This window comes from Rattus norvegicus, chromosome 1, assembly GCF_021556685.1.
Source record: "Rattus norvegicus strain SHRSP/BbbUtx chromosome 1, alternate assembly SHRSP_T2T, whole genome shotgun sequence".
NCBI classification, from domain to species: Eukaryota; Metazoa; Chordata; class Mammalia; order Rodentia; family Muridae; genus Rattus; species Rattus norvegicus.
The window spans coordinates 254957296-254976518 of record NC_141534.1 but is presented as its reverse complement, the minus strand read 5'-3'; the positions used below and the strand labels follow the sequence as shown (position 1 = coordinate 254976518).

Sequence of the window (19223 nt, the reverse complement as noted above, 5' to 3'; positions counted from 1 at the left end):
CTTCACTGACATGACAGCCTGCTTCTTCAGAATTCCAGCATATACCAAAGAACACCTGAGACTTCAAACCTTGTGGACTAAGTTCCATTTTTACATACAAAGTACTTCAAACAGAAATGTCAGGGGACCTGGAAGCCAAGAGCTGGAACTACACACAGTGCATCGACCAGAAATTCTGCTACAGGTGGAACATTAGCAACTTCTCTTTTTTGTTGAGGGAATAGCAGGATATATTACCAGCCCAGTGTTCTCATCGGATGCCAGTGACAAAGTGGCATGGCGTTTGAGAGTATACCCAGGCAGAGCTGAAGGAAGCAAAGGTTACCTGTCACTTTACCTGATGTTGCTCAGCTGTGCAAAGAGCTCAGATTGGGCAAAGTCTCTCTTTTGTATCTTAACTGCCAAGGAGGTGTTGGGGGGAAACAATAATAGAGGGTCCCCGGGTGTCCATAGTTTACTGCCCCACCAAGCCTTTGGATTCAGAAAGTTCATCCTTCAAGAGTTCCTCTTGTCTCAAACCCATTTGCTATTACTGGATGATAGACGTACCCTCCTCTGCAATGTAAGTGTGGCCCCAGGCTCCTTCAGGATTTCTGGACAGAACACAAGACCTGCAACCAAGGTTCCAAAGTGCCCACTGGCAGATGACCTAGGGGAGCTATGAGAGAATTCCCTCTTCACAGACTGCTGCCTGGTGGTAGCTGGCCACCAATTCAGGGCTCACAAGGCCATCCTAGCAGCTTGCACTCCAATTTTCAGAGTCATGTTTGAACATGAAATGGAGAAGAGCCTAAAGAAGCGAGTTGAGGGGGTTGGGGATTTAGCTCAGTGGTAGAGCGCTTGCCTAGCAAACACAAGGCCCTGGGTTTGGTCCCCAGCTCCAAAAAAAAGAAAAGAAAAAAAAATCGAGTTGAGACCCATGACCTAGATCCCCAAGTCTTCAAGGAGATGATGAGCTTCATTTACTCAGGGAAGGCACCGCACCTCCACAGCCACTCCATGGTCACTGGTGTGCTGGCAGCTGTTGACAAGTATGGCCTGGAGGACTTGAAGGTCATGTGTAAGGATGCCCTCTGCAGGAACCTCTCTGTGGAGAATGCTGCACACACTCTCATCCTGGCTGACCTCCATAGCACAGAGCACCTCAAGAATCAGGCCCTGGATTTCATTACACTTCGTGCTTCTGAGGTCTCTGAGACCTCAGGGTTGGAGTCAGTGGCGGAGTCACATCCCCACTTGATGGCTTAAGCATTCCATTACTTGGCCTTCTGCAAAGAGTGTTTGCTGGGCCGTCCCCCTGAATGACTTAAGTGGTCTTTAAGGTCTTAAGGTCAGCTATGGCCTACACCTGTCCTCCAACAACAATAACCAGTATTGTTCCCAGTGACTCCTGGTTAGACAAGGGTACTTTTAGAGCATTTACACTGGATCCTGAGGAGGGCAGCTTGGTGGCTCAGGACTTACAACAGCTCTAAATATGTGGTGGGTTGGGGCAGGGGCAGCAATGGAGTCTGGGACACTCTACCTGACATCTACCCTGTTCTTGTTTGACTTTTATCTGCTGTCTTGGAATCTGGGATTCAACTTAGGTACTGGCCAGAAGTCCAGCCCCAAAGGGTTTCTTCAGAGAAACCTGTCTGCATTGGACTGAGCAGAATGATGACCAGGGGCTCAGAGCAGAGGAGAAATCAAACGTGAATGTTTAGGCTTAAGAGAAGGGAAGCGGGGAAAGGATTTGTTTTTTTAAGACTGAGTTTGATGGTTTGAATATGCATGGCCCATGGGAAGTGGCACTATTAGGAACTGTGGCCATGTTGGAGGAGGTGTGATCTTGTTGTAGGAAGGGTGTCACTGTGGAGGCATGGCTTTGAGGTATGTCTTCAAGCTCTGGCCAGTGTCAGAGAGTCTCCTCCTGACTGCCTTCATAGCAAGGTGCTCACTTCCTCCTCCAGCACTGTGTGGGCCTGCAGACTGCCATGCTTCCTACAGTGAAGATGGCAGTCTGAACCCCTGAAGCTGCAAGCTAGCCCAATTAAATGCCCTTTAAAAAAGAAAGAAAGAAATCGCTGATAACAACCCACTCATGAGATTTTATTTGTTGTATCTTATATATTATCGAATACATTATTTACCTCGGATAAAAGTCACACCTGTGTGCAACTTTCAGGAGAAAACTATGCGAAAGGTTACTGTGAAGAGCAGAGTTCCCATCAGCCAGAGTTTCCTGGTCCCTGGCTCTTCCCGGCCTACCTAACAGCACCACGCTATGTTCCTCAGCCTGTTGCCCATATACATATATGTACATATGTAGTAATACCATCATAGAACTCATGCATACGTTACCTTTAAGCTGAGAGCTTGTGGTGAACTGACACTTTTAAGAGTAAAAAGCAAATAGTAGCCTTCAGTGCATGAGAAAATCCATAGCCATTGCCCGGGCCACATGCACTCTTTCCCTTGAATCGGGCTCACTATGGAAAACGAAGGCTTTGGCAGAGGTCCACTGTTTTGGAAGCAAAAGCAAAGAGCCCCTTCACAAAGGACACCAAGTGGATGGACAGGCAGAAGGGAATGTGGAGGCATTTTGAAAAGTGCCTTCTCTACAAATGGAAAGCCAGTGGATCTGCCAACAGAGCAAGTTTGAGGCTTAGCACTGAATTCTCCCCATTGCTATGCTTACTATCCGGTCATCATTACTAGAAGACTCTGAAAAATGTTTTCTAATTTCATGCTCTGAGAGTCAGAAGTTTCCAGTAAAAATTTTTGTTATAAACGATAGAAATAATCTAATAGAAAACATGCATACAATTGTGAACAACTTCTTCATCTTCAGAGCAGACAGAAATATAGGAAGAGAAAGACCCCACCCAAAAGTTGTTTGTTAGTCCCTGTCATACGTATGGATTAAATTTTTTAATATTATAAAATGTAAACTCTCCTCTTTAGAGTTACAAATTTATTGTAATCCCAAAGTCGCAACAGATTTGGTTTCAGTTTTGGATAATCTAATCCTAAACCGTCTCTGTATGAGCAAAGCCCCACTATAAACCAAGCTTGTCCTGAGAATGGGATATGACGACTTGCTCTACCAGATATCAAGCTGGAGTATAGAACAGCAGTCATTAAAACAGAGTGGTGGGATTGCAAGGCAGGAGCCATGGGTTTACATGAACAGTGATCCTTGACACAGAATAAGCCTAAAACAACTCAGACAACAAACACTAGATAAGGGTAATGGGAAGGGGGAAATGTGGTTTCTAGAGGTTGCAACATTGTTAGATTCCAGTCTCAAAAACAAAAATCACAGGCATAAAAGAAACAGTGACAAATGATACCTTTAAAAAGCAGATCAGGGGGTTGGGGATTTAGCTCAGTGGTAGAGCGCTTGCTTAGGAAGTGCAAGGCCCTGGGTTCAGTCCCCAGCTCCGGAAAAAAAAGAACCAAAAAAAACCAAACCAAAACAAAACAAAAAAAACAAAACAAAACAAAACAAAAAAGCAGATCAGTAGTGTCCTGAAGAAGAGCTGGTGACAGTTCTCCTAAAGATTCTACCACCTTAAAGCTACTAAAAGATGATCTTGAGAAAGTCAGGAACCAGATATGGTTACAAAATAGACAAATCAACAAATCCAAAGTCTGAAAGGAGGCCTAGCAGAAATTCTGGGTCTGAAAAGCACAATCACTGAAGTGATCCAGTATATGAAGATTAACTATTATAAACACCCATACACTTGATAACAGACCAGAATAGTATGAGGGTGGACCTGACAGAGCTGAAGGAGAAACAGACAGTTCTACAGTCACAGTGGAAGATGTCAGTGCATACTCACAACAGAGAGGACATCTGAAGAGAAAGTCGGTAAGGAAACAGAAGGCCCAAACCACAATAAATCAACAAGGTCAGGCAGAATTCCACCCAACAGCAAGCAGACACATCATACTCATTACACCTGGGACGGTTTTCAAAATATGTGAGGCCACAAGCTAAGTCAAACATGACATGTACATAGAGTGGAACATGATTCAGCCTTGGAAACAATGGCCACCCCAATGTGTACAACATAGCCTTTTGGGTATTATGCTATGTAAAGTAAGCCAATCAAGCAAGGAAAAAATCCATGAGTCACTTACATGAGATGCACAGAAAGCAGAATGGTGATCACCAGGAACCCAGGGGAAAGGCAATGGGTTAAAGTTTAAGGGTGCAGGTTTGGTTTTACAGCATGAAAAGAGATGTGGAGATGAATTGTGGCAGTGCTTATGTGATTCTGTGAATGCATTTAACTCCTAAGCCGTCCATCTCTAACTGGCTACATACAAACTTCTATGTGGATTTTGCCGTGTTAAAGAAAGCTGTAGGAAAGGCTGTAGTTATGAGAAATAAGTGTCATCTCCTTTAATCCATCCACGGCAAACTCCTCAGAGCCTCATTCGGGCTCCTCAAAGTCTTTCCTGGAGATGGTAAGGCGTTTAGCTACCCCACAGTACAGAAGGACTGCTTAAAGTTAGTGAGACTTGCTGTGCACTTAACTTTATTACTCAGGTTGATCTTTCTGAAGTAGGTGTTTTAATTTTGAGATTAAGCAGTATTGTCCCTAAATGTTGCTTTTTGCTACAGATATGCCTTACCTTAGTTGAAAATTGTTATAACACAAAAACGATAACCATGCCAAAATGCAAAATTGAGAGCAAACCTATTTAGCTTTTTCAGATTTTCTAAATCAAAAACGAAGTGTTTGTAATAAGATGTTGGAATGAAGAGTAATTTTTTTTAAAAGGAACAAATTGGATTGGAATTGGAAAAACAGTTGTTGTACTTGTGCCTTTTATTCTGGATGCTCTGGACTGTAAGAATCATAAGTTACATCACAGGCTCTCTCTATACTAAAATGAGGGGTTACTTCCAGAGTCTGTGTAGCACAGGGTTTGCCAGTAAGCTCCCTTGTACCTTCAACGATGTAACATGTAACTTCCTATTTCTCAGACTCAGCAAAGTGTTGCACCAGTGTTGGAGGAAAATATACCCCTATTTTTTTGTGGGCTACCACTGACCAATTTTGTGATCACACATGTACTTTTGAACTTTCTGAGCCCAATTTCATATATATAAAATAGAAAACATCTCCAACCAGGAGATTATATAATACCAATCTATTGTAGACAATTTGTAGTTTATTAAACATGCTATAAATCAGATAGGAAACAAATATCCTATTGGAACATGATAGGCCATGAATAAAACACACAAAAATTATAATCAAGTAAGAGTAAACTAAAGAAATTAAAAATTATTGATGTAATTAAAATTTTTCAAACATTTACATTTTAAGTACTAGGAGACATTTTTTCTTTTTTTCTTGGTTATTTTATTTATTTACATTTCAAACATTATCCCCCTTCTCAGTTTCCATTCCACGAGGCCCCTATCCCCTCCTCCCTCCCACTGCCTCTATGAGGTACTCCCCCACCTGCCCACCCACTCAGCCTAGTGTTCCCCTATCCTGAGTCATCAAGCCTCCACAGGACCAAGGGACTCACCTCCCAATGATGCTAGATAAGGCCATCCTCTGCTGCATATCCAGCTGGAGCCATGGGTACCTCCTGTGTACTGTTTGATTGGAGGTTTAGTCCCTGGGAGCATTGGGGACTCTGGTTGGTTGATATTGTTGTTCTTCCTATGAGGTTGCAAACCCCTTCAGCTCCTTCAGTCCTTTCCCTAACTTCCCCATCAGGGTTCCTATGCTCTGGCAGTGCCTCTCAGGTAACAGCTATACCAGGCTCCTGTCAGTAAGCTCTTCTTGGCATCAGCAGTAGTGTCTGGGTTTGGTGTTTGCAGATGGGATGGATCTCTAGGTGGGGCAGTCTCTGGATGACCTTTGCTTCAGTATTTGCTCCACTCTTTGTCCTGCATATCCTTTCGACAGGAGGAATTTTGTATTAATATTTTTGAGGTAGGTGGGTGTCCCCATCCCTCAACTGGGGGCCATGCCTATCTACTGAATATGGTCTCTACAGGTTCTCTCTCAACCACTTAAGGCCACTTAAAAATAATTAAGTTAAACAATTGGGCAGCCTTCAAGCTGTCAGAGCAGATGTGGACCTATTCTGGTGACAAAGGTTCTTTCAGATATTCGTTCTGATTTATAAAATTTACTAGATATCTTTAGGCCACTGGTGTTATAAATGATCACACAGTTTAAACACACACACACACACACACACACACACACACCCAAGAGCCTTCTGCCTGGACAGATGAACACAGTGAAGACCACCTGATGTAGTGAGTCTTACATGGACGGGTTATAAACACTGAGTTCATAAACCAGCAGTCAAAACATTAAGAATATACACAGCTCAAATGTCAGTTATATGTTGAATCAAATAAAACACAAGATGTGGTAACAGCAAATACAACCATAGATTAGGATGGTGGTATGCAGACTTTTGTAAGCTCAGACACATGTTGGCTACAGAGTGGATATTTATTAACTGGTTATAAATTCTCTTTAGGAACATTCTTTTTATCATCGAATATTGAAAATAACCATGAATTAGAACTCTGTGCAAACTTTATTCTGTTTGTTTTTCTGGCTGTAGAGTGGAGCCCTCAGCATGGGCTCCTACTGGAGAAGTTTTGTCTCCCTTGTCTCTGTAGCACTCCTCAGGAGCAGTACTTGGAAAATGATACTTTATATTCTTACATCAGTGACATCCTAAGGATTAGAAATCCCCACTCTCCAACTTCACAGGAACCACAAACAAGCATGAAAATGAAGCCACAGGAAGTAGGTTTGAGGACATAAACTCCTCGCCCCAATTGGTTATTTCGTTTGTGAAGAACTTGATTCATTTGTTCATATTCTGCTCTGAGTCCACTTTGTTAACTCTTCCCCACTTAGTCAGTGGAAAGGTTGTGTTTGGAAGGTTTCCCTCCATCATCAGCCTGCAGCCAGCTCCTCAGGAGGGTGGCCATACTCTACTCCTGGCAGGAAGTAGTTTCTGACCTGTTTTGTCATGTTTTCTCAGCACACCTGAATGTGTGTTGTCTCCCTGACTCTCCACCTCTCTTTTCCCTTCAGGACTATTGGCTTTCTCTTCTTTACAAGCGTCTGATTGGCCCCAAAGTCCTGGCAGTGCATGTAGCTGGGCTCCAGCGGAAGCCTCGGCCAGGAAGAGTCATCCGAGACAAACTAAGGATCTATGCTCACTGTACAAACCACCACAAGTAAGTCTTCACACAAACAGTGGGAGCAGGTCACCCAATAGATGCCCCTCTTAGAAAGCCGGGGTACTTCAAGGTCCACCTTTGTTCACTTGGTCTTAATTGAATACCGCCTCTGTGGTCACCATTCTCTCTGCAGGTTGCAGAGGACTGATAGCTTTTTGTCCAGTGAGCCTTTCATCTCTAGGATTTACTCCGGAAGGGTTCATGAAATGCTGTTTGTTCAGTCTCTTCCTCAAGCAACAAATGGTTACTAAGCACGTTGGCTGTGCCAGCTGATACAATGCCCACAAAGATTTTGTGTGTGTAACCTGAGCCAAGACAAGAGGCCGAGCCTGACGCGCTGACCCACCACAGAGCTTAAGAAGACAAGTGGCTGTATCTATGTGACACCAGGGCATCCGGCCTAGACTGGTTGGTGTCCCACTAGGCATCTGGAAAGGAGTCCCCAAGACGAAGCACGCTAGCTTCAGGGACACTTTCCGTATGTCAGAAACATTGGCTATGTTAAGTGTTCAAGGGCTGTGGAATGTAGACTTTGTCTGAGGGAAACATCATAACCCAGTGTGGTACTGTGAGCTTATCCTTCTCCTTCTGACCTGAAGTACTGAGTGTTATCACAGTTCTCTTTAAAACAGCAAGTTAATTACTAGAAATGTTTGGCAAACAGGTTTTCTTTATAAATTTAAAACATTCAGACCCTAGGGGAAATTTTTAAAACTGGATCTAAAGCAAAGACCCACTGGTCAAGTGTGTCTTACATCACTTCCTGTTGAAGGCAGAGGAGGTTAGCTACTCTGGGAAGACTTCTTTCTCTTACTGCAGAGAAAACCTGGGGGCAGGGACTGCCTCCTGGCTCCTGTCGGACCCCATCCAGGGCCTATCAGGGCTGATCAAGGGGAGGGAAGCACAAAGAGCTGCTCTGGTCAGATTACACCATATGTTCCTTCTCCGGCCTTGATGAGACAGAAGCCAAGCCTGTTCATTCCTCATGATAAGATGCTTTCAAAGACTCACTGTAAGCAGAGGTGGGCGCCAGGGGCTGTTGTCCTCCCTGTAGATACAAGTGCCTATTGTAGGGGAGGGAACGCTGTCTTGGGGACAGGCCAGGAGCTTTCAACATCCCATTTGCTCAGCAGGAAGCTCTTCCCTTACCTGACAGTGACTGACTGCTTTATGGTCTTGCCTGGAATTATCTGATCATCACACAAGGCAACATTGTACTCCTGTCTATGGCAGGCCCTGAGGCAACCACCCAAAAGGTGGACCCCCAGCCTCAGGAGAGAAAAATTGCTCTTGGCACCTTCTGTCCCTATTGGAAAACACACCAGTCTGTGGCCTTTGTAATAGTAGTCTGTTTCCAGGAATAAGACAGGAATACCTATATGTGCTGAGAAGGATCTGTATGTCCTCACTGGGTTCCCCATGGAGGCCCATCTCAGGGCTGACACTAGTGTCCGTGGACACTCTCCTGAGAAGGTCTCGCCTACAGCCTAATGGTACCTTGAACTTGGGGCCAATGATGCTATTTATATTCTTTGTGTGTAGCACATCAACGGGCATGAAAAAGGTCTCATAAGTGCCCGATGTGTACAGGAAACATGGTGCTCCTGGGGGTCTGTAGTTATAATTCTTACCTATCACATCAGCCAGAGGAAGGAGCATAATAAAACAGTCTGGAATTCTACCATTCACCATCCTAAGACCTCCAACAATCCCTCCCTACCCCAACTACTCCCCCACTTCTATGGGAAGCCAATCAGAACCTCTTGAAAGGAGTTTCACCAAGTTTCTATCAAAATAGCCTTGCGTTCTCCTCATTAAAAGAAAGAAGACTTTCATACACTACTACAATAAGGATAAGAACCAGGTTAAAGGTCTTTTTCACCCTTCAAATATGTAAGGAATGGATAATTTTGCAAGGTCTCCTCCTTGCAAAAAGTGTCAGGTGTCCAGATAGCTAGGCACAAAGATAAGAGAAACACCTGCTCCCCACTCTGAGAAACCATGTATCCTGTCTTGTCTCACAACCTCACCAGTTAGGAGCAACACTATTGGCTGATGCACTTAAATTTATTCAAGGCCAAAACTACAGAATCATCTCACAATCTTAGATTCATACTAATCAACCTTGACCAACAGTCTGAAATAATTATCCTAGATTAAAACAGGAGCTTGTCTGCTTGATCTCCCATAACCTTTTGAGGCTCTGTGGCTTCCCCGATGTCAGTGGCAGCATCTGCATGCTCTGTGGCTTCCCCTACGTCAGTGACAGCATTCTTGTTGCACAGCTTTCCATTTAAAGAAGGTTCTTAGAGATCATTCGGCCTCGTGTCCCACAGAGCATAGACATCCCTTTTATATCTCCCTGATAGTCACTTGTCACCTACTGGACACCTTCATGTCTCTCATGAACTATGGATCCTTTCCAATCTCACAGAGCCTGATCCCCTAGAACTGATTTAGAAGTCGGGTCCTCACACCAACCCCAGCCTCTGTGCCCGTCTGAAGGTAACCAGTTATATGGTGCGGGCCGACCTTCCATCCCTGCAGTCAAGTGTTGACAGAGAAGCTGTTTTATGGCCATTCTGCTGAGCCTATGTATGTTTCTGGGGTGGAGCTGAGGTCCTCAGCCACACCAGAACCAACTGAAACCTAGTGGATGTTAAAGCAAAATTGAGCCTTTTGGGGCTCAATTTCGTTTATTATTGGCAAAACACGACTTCCTGTTTTTCAGAAAAAGTTTTTTTAAAAGCTCATAAAAAAGGTTCCTGAGGTTTCTTGGACATCAAATGACTCTTACAAAACAATATTTTGATGAGTTACGTGTAAATGAATCAGAAACATGTGGATTAAATTTCCCTTAAAATACACAGGGGCTTTGAAATTAAGGGGAAAAATGTTTGGCAAAACAGGGCCTGACTTTTACCAAACCCAAAACCTTTGAATTAGATTTGGAGACAATGGACCAACTACATTCTCAAGCTCATTAACTTAGCTGGGAATGATCAATGACTGAAGCGCATCATCCCCCTTCCTTTCCCCAGACTTCCCGCTTCACTGGAGAGGTTTCTAGAACATGACTGTTTTCTGTCTGGAACTCAAGACACACCTCCCATCTGACATCTCCCACCTCCTATATCCAGGATCTTCCCATTCCAACATCCCACCTCTGACTCACTTCCTCCTCCTCCTCCTCCCATGGCAACAAAGAGGAGATGTCAGGCAGGAAAAGAACAGCCAGAAGAGATGAACTCCAGATACACGGTTTGGCTGCTGGCGAAAATGTCTCACCACAAGTGAGACGAAGAGCAGCATAGACATTCTGCCGAAAAAGCTTCTCTCCAGAAAGGGACATTTGCTAAGATAACCAAAGGCCACCAGAACTTGACATCAGGCATTAAAAATGGCAAACTGACCAAGCCTCCAACCTCATTCCTAACAGACTGCACACTCCTCCAGGATTGGTTTCTGTGGACAGAGTCTATGCATTCTTCTGGAATCTGATTTCTCATCACAGTTCTCTAGGTTTATGTGGGAACCCCTTCTCTAGACTGTGTCTTTGTAACCAAAAGGCCTGTTTCTTTCCCTTGCCCATCAACCAAGTAGAACGGTGTATGGTTAGGGCAGTCTTCATTAGCAGTTCCTACCTATGAGGTCCTTGAGCTCTTTGAGAACCTGTTCAATTAGGTCCCTGGGCTGTGCTGGTTTGTCTCTCCCAGGAGAACTATGTACGTAGAAATCAAACCACTGCCAAACAGCTTGGAAAGACAGTGTTCCCTACAGCAATGCTGAGTTTCAGGTCTCCCTCCAAGCCACCAGTTCTTCACATCCCACCCTTCTTCCTGCAGTCTCCAAGGGCACATTCTGCCCCAGCCTGCCAAGGAGAAACTCATAAATGCAAGCACGTGCTTTTCTCCTCCTCCACGACCGGCCTTTAAAATGATTGTTTAATAGCAGCTTGCAAAAGGGCTTACTGTGGTCTGGCTGGATTGATACCCACCCATGCCTATTTTGCTCACACTCTGAAGCCCACAGTACCTATAGTTAACGATGTCTTCGTCTGTTTTGTACATGGCTCAGCTAAGCTGAAATCCCACCTATAGAAATGAGCTGATATCCTTCTGTGACAGTCACTGCCAGCGCAAGCTGCCAGCTTCCTTCCCCAGAACTCAAGCCTGCTCAAATCAATTGGCATTGTCTTCTGAATCATTTGATTCAAAACTCATTTACATGCTGCAGGGGATTAGACTAGATCGGAGGAAGAAGGGCTGCACGGGGAGACATCAGAACACAAGTGTTTATCAGAACACAAGTGCAGACCTCCAAGAAGCCTGAACTCAGCAATGCACCTTCCTACAGATGTAAGGGGAAAGCAGCTGAGGCATAGCCAGGAGGATACTCTGAGAGTCCTTCTCATAACCTCAGAGTTTGGGTCTGAGATTGTAGTTCCCAAACCCAACTCATCAGCCAGATATCTTGGCAAGATCTTAATACAGATTCCCAGGCCTCAAGCCCAAATGAAGGGAACCCTAAAACCTGTACTTTAAAACTCCTGCGTTACCCTACCAGCCCGCCCTGGGCCGCACAACTCTCACTCTGTAAGAACAAAGGCTAGTGACCTAGAAATCCAGGGTTCCATTTCTGCAAGCAGCGTTTTCCTCTGGGCAAAGTTGTCTTAGAATTTCTCTGAACTCCTCTTTTGAAGGCTGGGCTGGGTCATTTTTTCTATTTCCTCTCATTAACCCATCCAGATGGGGCCCCACGGGACCTCTTAGAAACAAGGTCTTTTTCCTACAGAGAGGGAAATGATTGTAGCTTTGCTGACACCGAAAGGTTCTCCTTGCATGCGACAAATGTTCTCCCCAGGTCAAACACTCTGCTCTCATCTAAAATGGCGACTGGGCAAATGAAAGAACAAGACCATTAGGATGCCTCAGTAAATAAAGACATTTGCTATCCATAGTTATTATCTGAGTTTGAGCCCCAGGACCAAAAACAATCTTTTTAAGAGCGCCCAAACCTAAATGGCTTCCAGTAAGAAGATGTTTGTTGTTCACACTTCTTGTCCACCATGGCTCCCTGGGGCCCTGCTTCACATCCTCACTTTAGCACTCAGGCCTTTGTGACAAGTATCATCAAGCTGAGAATGCTGGGTGTGTCTATAATCCTAGCCCAGAGGACACTGAGGCAAGATGCTCACAATTCAAAGGCAGTCTGGACTACATAGCAAGAGATCATGTCTGCAAAAGTAAAAAACTAAACAAGATGCTTCCGTTCCTCCCCTAGCAGAAGGAGCAAGCCTGCCATCACACCACAGTTCCGCAGCATCTGCCCAGGTCTGACATGTCCACTACACACTAGACCCCACCCGAGACAAAGCGGTCCGTGTGCCCATCACTCTGGATAACAAGAGCATGAGGATCTAAACTCTCTTCATAGGGAGGAACACCGTAGGAAAGAATGGAGATCTGAGGAGGAATCATACAATGTACACACACAGCTTGACCCAGTGAGTCCAGTGTCTAAGAATTTTACCACCAAAAGTAATCATGATACACAAAAAGTGTATGTGAAATTAAGGCTTTTGAGACATAATTTATAATGCCAAAAAAATTGAAAACAACACAAATCCATAAAAGTGGTGGACTGGCTAAATAAATAGTGCTGTACTCTATGATTGGAAATTCAGCATTCCTGCATAAGGGAGAACCACACAGGACCATGTATACACTAGCCAAAGAGCTCTATGTAGCTGGTTTGATCCTAGAGTCAAAATGCTTTATAGATCATTCTCAAACTAAGATCTAAAAATGCTGAATGTTAACCAAAATGGATTATATTACTATGGGGAATTTTCTTTTACTTGTTTGTTTCATTTTACTTTTCTGTGGTTTAGTTCTTTTTTGGCAGTCATAATATGTTAACATACACACACATACACATACTACACACACACATACACACACATGACACGCACATACACACATATGCAATACATACACATACATGCATACACATACGTAAATATACACGCACATACACACACTATACACATATATACACACACAAATATATATGCAATAACCAGGCTTCCCCGTCTTGAAGGTCTCTTAGGATGATTCATAAGATGAAGGCACCCTTCTGGGGTAGTCCTGTTTTGTGCAGCCTGTAAGTTACCTAGGAGCATCTAACTGACCACTTTGTCTCGTCTTCTCCCGCTTCTCTCTCTCTCTTTCTTGAACTCAGCCACAACTATGTCCGTGGCTCTATCACACTTTTCATCATCAACCTACATCGATCAAGAAAGAAAATCAAACTGGCTGGGACTCTCAGGGACAAGCTCGTGCACCAGTATCTGCTGCAGCCCTATGGGCAGGAAGGCCTAAAGTCCAAGTAAGTGCCATGCTGACTTAGCTTAGGACCATGTGGGCAGGAGCTGAGTGAGAAGGAAGCAAGAGTCGCCCTTTTTATTGAAAGCAACATGGTTGCTACTCGTTCACTGGAGATTAAGGAAGTAGAGTGGAATAAGCAGTCTAAAGAGGGGTTTCAGATCCTCTTGGGGAAATCTCTGGGCAGGTCCCTGTCCGTCCCCATGTTCACATTTAACTGCAAAGTCAAACAGTAGACAAAATACTGGCATTTGAGCACATCAGTTCTTCATTCTGCCATATTGTCACATACAGAAGCCATGTCTCTCCCACCTCTAATGTTGTGAAACGTTATGACTCCCCTTTCAGCATTATCTCCAAAGCCCAAGGTGGAGAAAGAAGCCCTAGAGAAAGGACCAGAGTTCAGAGATCAAGAGTCATTTTGGCCCTTAACTATGTAACTTTGGCACATCACTGCCAAATCTGTTTTATCTATCTGGACAAAAGGATGAGGCACTATATTCTGGGACCCCTGTGGCCTTTCAAACAACCTCCCTCGTTCTCTCCTGGAGACTGGCAACACTGACGTCCCAGCAGAAGGCAGCACTGAACCAGACTAAGAAGAGCCTGGCCAAGGGCAGACACACCAGTCCCCAAGCAAGGCCTCTGAGAACAGGCCTTCCCATGCTGTGCAGAGCAGGGGCGTTCCCAGTGCATTTTCCATGTTTACCAAGTTTAACAAAGCTGTAAACTTGGAGCAGGTGGCTCGCACTCCCACAGCTGCCCACAAATATTTGTGCTATAATTGGTCAGTGCTTCACTGCGACCTTGGTGGCTTGCATTTGGCTTCCAACTGTATGTGCAATGGAACAAACAGTCTGGGAAGTCACTTACTGAATCTCTTTAGCCCACCCCAGATCTGTATTTTCACCTCCTGGTTCTTTCTGTCCACTGCATATCCATAGCTTTTACTTCTCCTTTTTTGAATCCTGCCTCCATCCTCAAGACCTGTGAAACTCTTGTCCATCTATAGTCCTGTGGTTCATGACTGGCATGCTGAATTCTCATCCTTCATCCTAAGCAGGACACCCAGTGTTGGCCTGAGATTTGCCACAGAATGATTATACAACCTAGGTAAATCCTGAATCTGCTAGTCTCGGCCTCAAGCCCTGAAACAGAGCACTCAAGTGTTGCTCTGTATTCGGTATGGTCCTTTGTAGCCCTAAATTCTCATTCTGGTTCTGATTTTCTTAGGACCATAAGTGCAGATAAACCTCTTGCTAGTATTCAGTAATGATCTGCAAAGATATTCCTAGCATATATAAAAAGCTAACTCCCGGCAGTGCTTGACTGTGTCAGTTTAGAGTCCCTGAAACCAAAGAGCTTGAGAGCTGAGCCTGGCCAGTGTCAAGAAGAAAACGTATACTTAGCTTAATGCTTTTTGCCCAGTAGGTCAAGATATCAAGCCTTACTCTATAGGAGAGAAGTTCTATTCTATAACCTCTCTGAGCCTCAGTTTCCTCTCAAGTGGGACACAGTAAGTGAGGTGATCATGTCAGGCGCACAGATGCACCATGAATACTGAGTAAGTACCTACCCATTGCCTTCTGCATCCTCCGCTCAGCTGTTGTGGAAGAGGGAATCACTGTTGTGCCTAAGAGTGAGCTTCTTCATACTTCTGTGTGTGTGAAACCATACTTCTTTGTGGTTTTATATAAGGCATACCGAGACCAGCATAAAAACCAAACCAAGGTGACCAGCGTGGGTGATGGTAAGAGGGCAGTATCTTTGAATGAACCTCTTTCCCCAGCAACCAAGGGCATAGTTCCCTCCCTGTTTACCCCAGCACGAAGGCCATGCCTCCACAGCCTTGTCCTTAGGGTACCTGACGTAGCTGACTCTCTGGCTGTGATACACTTTGCCACCCTGCTCTTCACTGAGTCAGCAGACTCGTAGGGAGCTGTGTCACAGTTTTGTTCAGACTGTATAGGAGGAGGGCGCGGCAAAGCAATTCCATTCCACAGGGATCCTGAAGAGAACTTGGTAAAATGCTGAGATCAGAGGAGACCAGAAGGCTTGCAGAAGCAGACATTCATCCATGTGATTCGCTCTTGGTTTCTTATCTGTAAAAAAAAAGAGAGAGTGAGATCAAATTAGAGGACACTCGTGGAACAAAGCCTTCTCTGGCTATAAAGCATGAGTGCATGTATCTATAAATACAAATCTAGACACAGTTGTAAGGTAGTTACATTTTACTTTATATGTTGGTACTATTATTATGTATATCATATGTATACAGATAATTGTATTTTGATATTAAGATGGTTTAGAACAGTGGTTTTCAACCTGTAGATCCCAACCTCTTTGGCAACACCTATGTCCAAAAAAATTTACATTATGATTCATAACAGTAGCAAAATTACACTTATGAAGTAGCAACAAAAATAACTTTATGATTAGAGGTCACCACAGCATGTGAGATGTGAAGCACAGTTGTATTGAAGGGTCACAGCCTTAGGAAAATTGGGAAGCGCTCCTGATTCCGTCTGATCTGTCACTCGTACCCAGCATAACTTCAGACCTTAAAGTCACATTTTGGTCTGTTCCTTTCCTACAAAGTGGTAATAATTTATCATCTCTTCTACCCCAGACCCTGGAGGCTCTGACTCTGGGCTGTGCCATCTTGGCCTCAGAGTGGCTAGGCAGGGACTGTCAGACGCTTGAGTAGACTGTACCTCATCTAGTCTCAGTTTCTGCTACAGAGCAAGAGCTCTCAGCGAGTCCAGCTGGGGGTCTCCAAGGAAGCACTCGGTGGTGTCAGCAAAGCAAACTGCTCGGAAAAGATAAAAGGAAACGCTAGGAAGTGATTTCAGTCGTTGGTGTCTCTCTTCTTTCTTTTATAAGCCTCTCGGGCCTGGCTCTGTTCTATATCTGCTAATTCTGTGCTACGGCCTAAAGCCGCATTAACCCAGAAGAGCCCCAAAGGTTCTTGGGGCAAAGGCTATGTGACTGCTCCTAGAGCAGCCAGAAAAGGATCTGACACAAACAAGTCACTTTCAAACCAGCAGTTAGGTCTATACAAGGAGGATGCCAGAAAGTGTTTCTGTTAAGACCATGGGGTGGTTTTCCTCTCAGAGTTGCCATCAAGGTGGGAAGATCTGAAGTCTCTGGGAGGATGTCACTGTGTGAGCGGCATGTGAGGGAGTGCCAGCCCTCTCGTGGGAAGTGCTCAGGAAACTGCTGCTCAGACATCACCTTGGCATCAGAGTTCACCGGCCCCTGTGTCGGTGGTTAGTCAGTACCGACACCCCCACCCATCTCAGTTCTTTATTTAAGTGGCTGTAGAAATCATTCTAGGAACCATACAAGAGGCCAGGACTCTTTGCCCTACAAGGTTGGCATTTTAGAAAATGTCCTTTGTTCAAGCCAAGAATACCCTGCATCTGGAATGCATACCCATCACAGATGGGTTGACAGAAATGGGAGAATTGGTTGGGACAACAGAAGGAGGCTTAGGACTTTTGCTGCCAAGCAAAACTTGGCAATCTTGGCCTATAACCCTTCAAAATGGCAGAGATACAAGGGGTTGAGTTTAAAAGAGATAAATTTCACTTCGGATTCACCTGGTCCCACCTGGTGGAGGCCAACATGGGTATCCTAGGGAGAAGAGCTGTGGGTGAGGCGGGTAGCATCCAGACATTACTGCCTCAGGAAGACTGGGCGAGGGAGGACTGACCCCATCACACTGTTCATGCCTACCAACCATTCTTTTTAGTCCTGTGTCCTCTACACTCCCAGAGCTTGCCTTCTCAATGGTCACCAGCCACGTAACTTCTTCAAACCACTAAAGGACCACACACAGAGGCTGTTCTTGGGGTCGGGGTAGGGAACAATAGCTGGTTTCTCTCGGAAAATCCCCAGCTGTGGGTCTTCTGTGGGCTCAGGCTCAGCTTTAAGGGAGATGGGCTATTTCTGAATACATCAGAGGACAGGAGGAGTGCCTCTTCTAGCGCAGTTCCACCATCTACAGAAGCGTCTTCTCCTGGTCTACTGTGACCACAGATGAAGAAATATTCATCGGGAGGGAGTCAGTTCTGTCTGGGCATAAATGTCTCCAAGGTCTTTCAGCAAACATAAGCAACATCTGGACAAGAGATGCCAACTAGTGTCTGAAAGTGAGAGTGCTGCTTACCAAGGGAGCCAGACAAGTGTAAGGACAGATCCCAGGTGTACTTGTGATCCTCTCTCTCTCTCTCTCTCTCTCTCTCTCTCTCTCTCTCTCTCTCTCTCTCCTTCAATTCCATTTAGAGGGGGTGTAATATAAAAATTAGAAAAGAAGGGATGTCTTTCATCTGATTAGTCATTCTCACAGACCTCAGGGAACCAGTGTCTGCTAAGAGTTCTGGGCTTAGTGACATTTGGAGGGAATCTTGTTTGTCCCCTGCCCTCATTTAGAGTCTGTGTTAAGCCACATAAACCAGAGGCTGTTCCGCGTTTACTGGCCACAATTCAGTCTGTCTGAACATTTAATTTGATGCTAATACTCAGGCTTGCTGTAATAGCTATGGTAGCCATTACCTTATATAACCTTTGGGACAACACCATGAAGGGTGGACCTCCCACTTTAGGGTAGAGAAACTGAATCTTGGAGCACTGCCTTGTTCACCCAAGAATTGCGCAACTAGAAATGATGAAGCAAGGAAGCACCTGACAACATTTCAAGTCCCCACTCACAGCCAGCCTTCAGCAGTGTCCCCACAGTCCAGCAGTGAGCCACCATAATTACAGAGGACAAAGGTACCACCAAATAACTGGAATGTCATGAGACTTTCTGGGTTCGTCCATCTTAAACTCTGTCTAGAATTAATAGTTAAAGAGGCCTCTGCATAGGGCTACTTGATTCCAGCCCCTTTCAATAATGGTGGTAGTCACTTCCTGTCTGGCCACAGTACAGTGTACATGACCTTGACTTTCTTGAATGTATAAACACCAGGCCTTCAAGAGCTCTGTAGTGTGGAAGTTTTGGTGGCGAGGTTGGAAAGAGAGAACTCTAAGGTCCTTGCCTTCAAAAATCTTACCTCTGTTATTAGAAATAAGTCCCCGAGGAAGCAGCCTGGAGCCAGTTCCACAGTGAGGTGCAGAGTCTGCCTTGAGGGTCATGGGTGACATTGATGCTTAAACCTCAGCTCTGTTTAAACCTCAGCCCTGTGTCTGCTTCTTCAGCAGCGACACAGCTGAAGCTGGGGCATCTCAAGGCCCTTAGGAACCACACGTCTTGCCAGCCTTGGAAGAAATTAACATTTTTCTTCTTTGTCCTCAAACTGCTGTTTCTCTTTCCAACTCTCTTGGACAGAACTTTATCTTTGATTTCATTCTCATTAAATCTTATGTCAAAGAATTGCAGTGATCTCTAACTGCATGTTGATAGGAATGTGTCATTGATGCCAGACAAACAAAAAGGTTCTGAAGACTCGAGTTAACTCCCAGGCACTGAGACTTTTAAAATAGCTCAATGTCCCTTTTGGAACAGACTGTAAGATGCTATTGCATGGCTGGGTCCTGAGCTCGCCTGTTGTGGAAGTCCTGAGAACGGAAAGGGTCGCTGCTTTACCAACCCCTTAACATCA

At 44.8% G+C, this 19223-nt stretch overlaps 1 protein-coding gene, 1 long non-coding RNA gene and 1 pseudogene across 23 annotated transcripts in view; 2 read left to right on the top strand and 1 right to left on the bottom strand.

Moving 5' to 3' along the window:
- The window catches only part of Hpse2 (heparanase 2 (inactive)), a 705780-nt gene that overhangs the window by 670317 nt on the left and 16240 nt on the right, over positions 1-19223 (top strand). For 9 of the 22 annotated variants that reach the window (XM_087578435.1, XM_087578476.1, XM_087578514.1 and 6 more), the window contains 2 exon segments: positions 7083-7228; positions 13475-13621. In XM_087578435.1, coding sequence (XP_087434561.1) covers positions 7083-7228; positions 13475-13621 — 293 coding nt within the window. 22 annotated transcript variants of the gene reach the window in all.
- Tdpoz1-ps20 (TD and POZ domain containing 1, pseudogene 20) lies at positions 93-1305 on the top strand (annotated as a pseudogene).
- On the bottom strand, positions 5282-15719 carry LOC147997120 (uncharacterized). Its single transcript, XR_015653396.1, has 2 exons — positions 15194-15719; positions 5282-5914 (listed from the first exon to the last, which is right to left on the bottom strand). It is a non-coding gene; the product is annotated as an uncharacterized LOC147997120 (long non-coding RNA).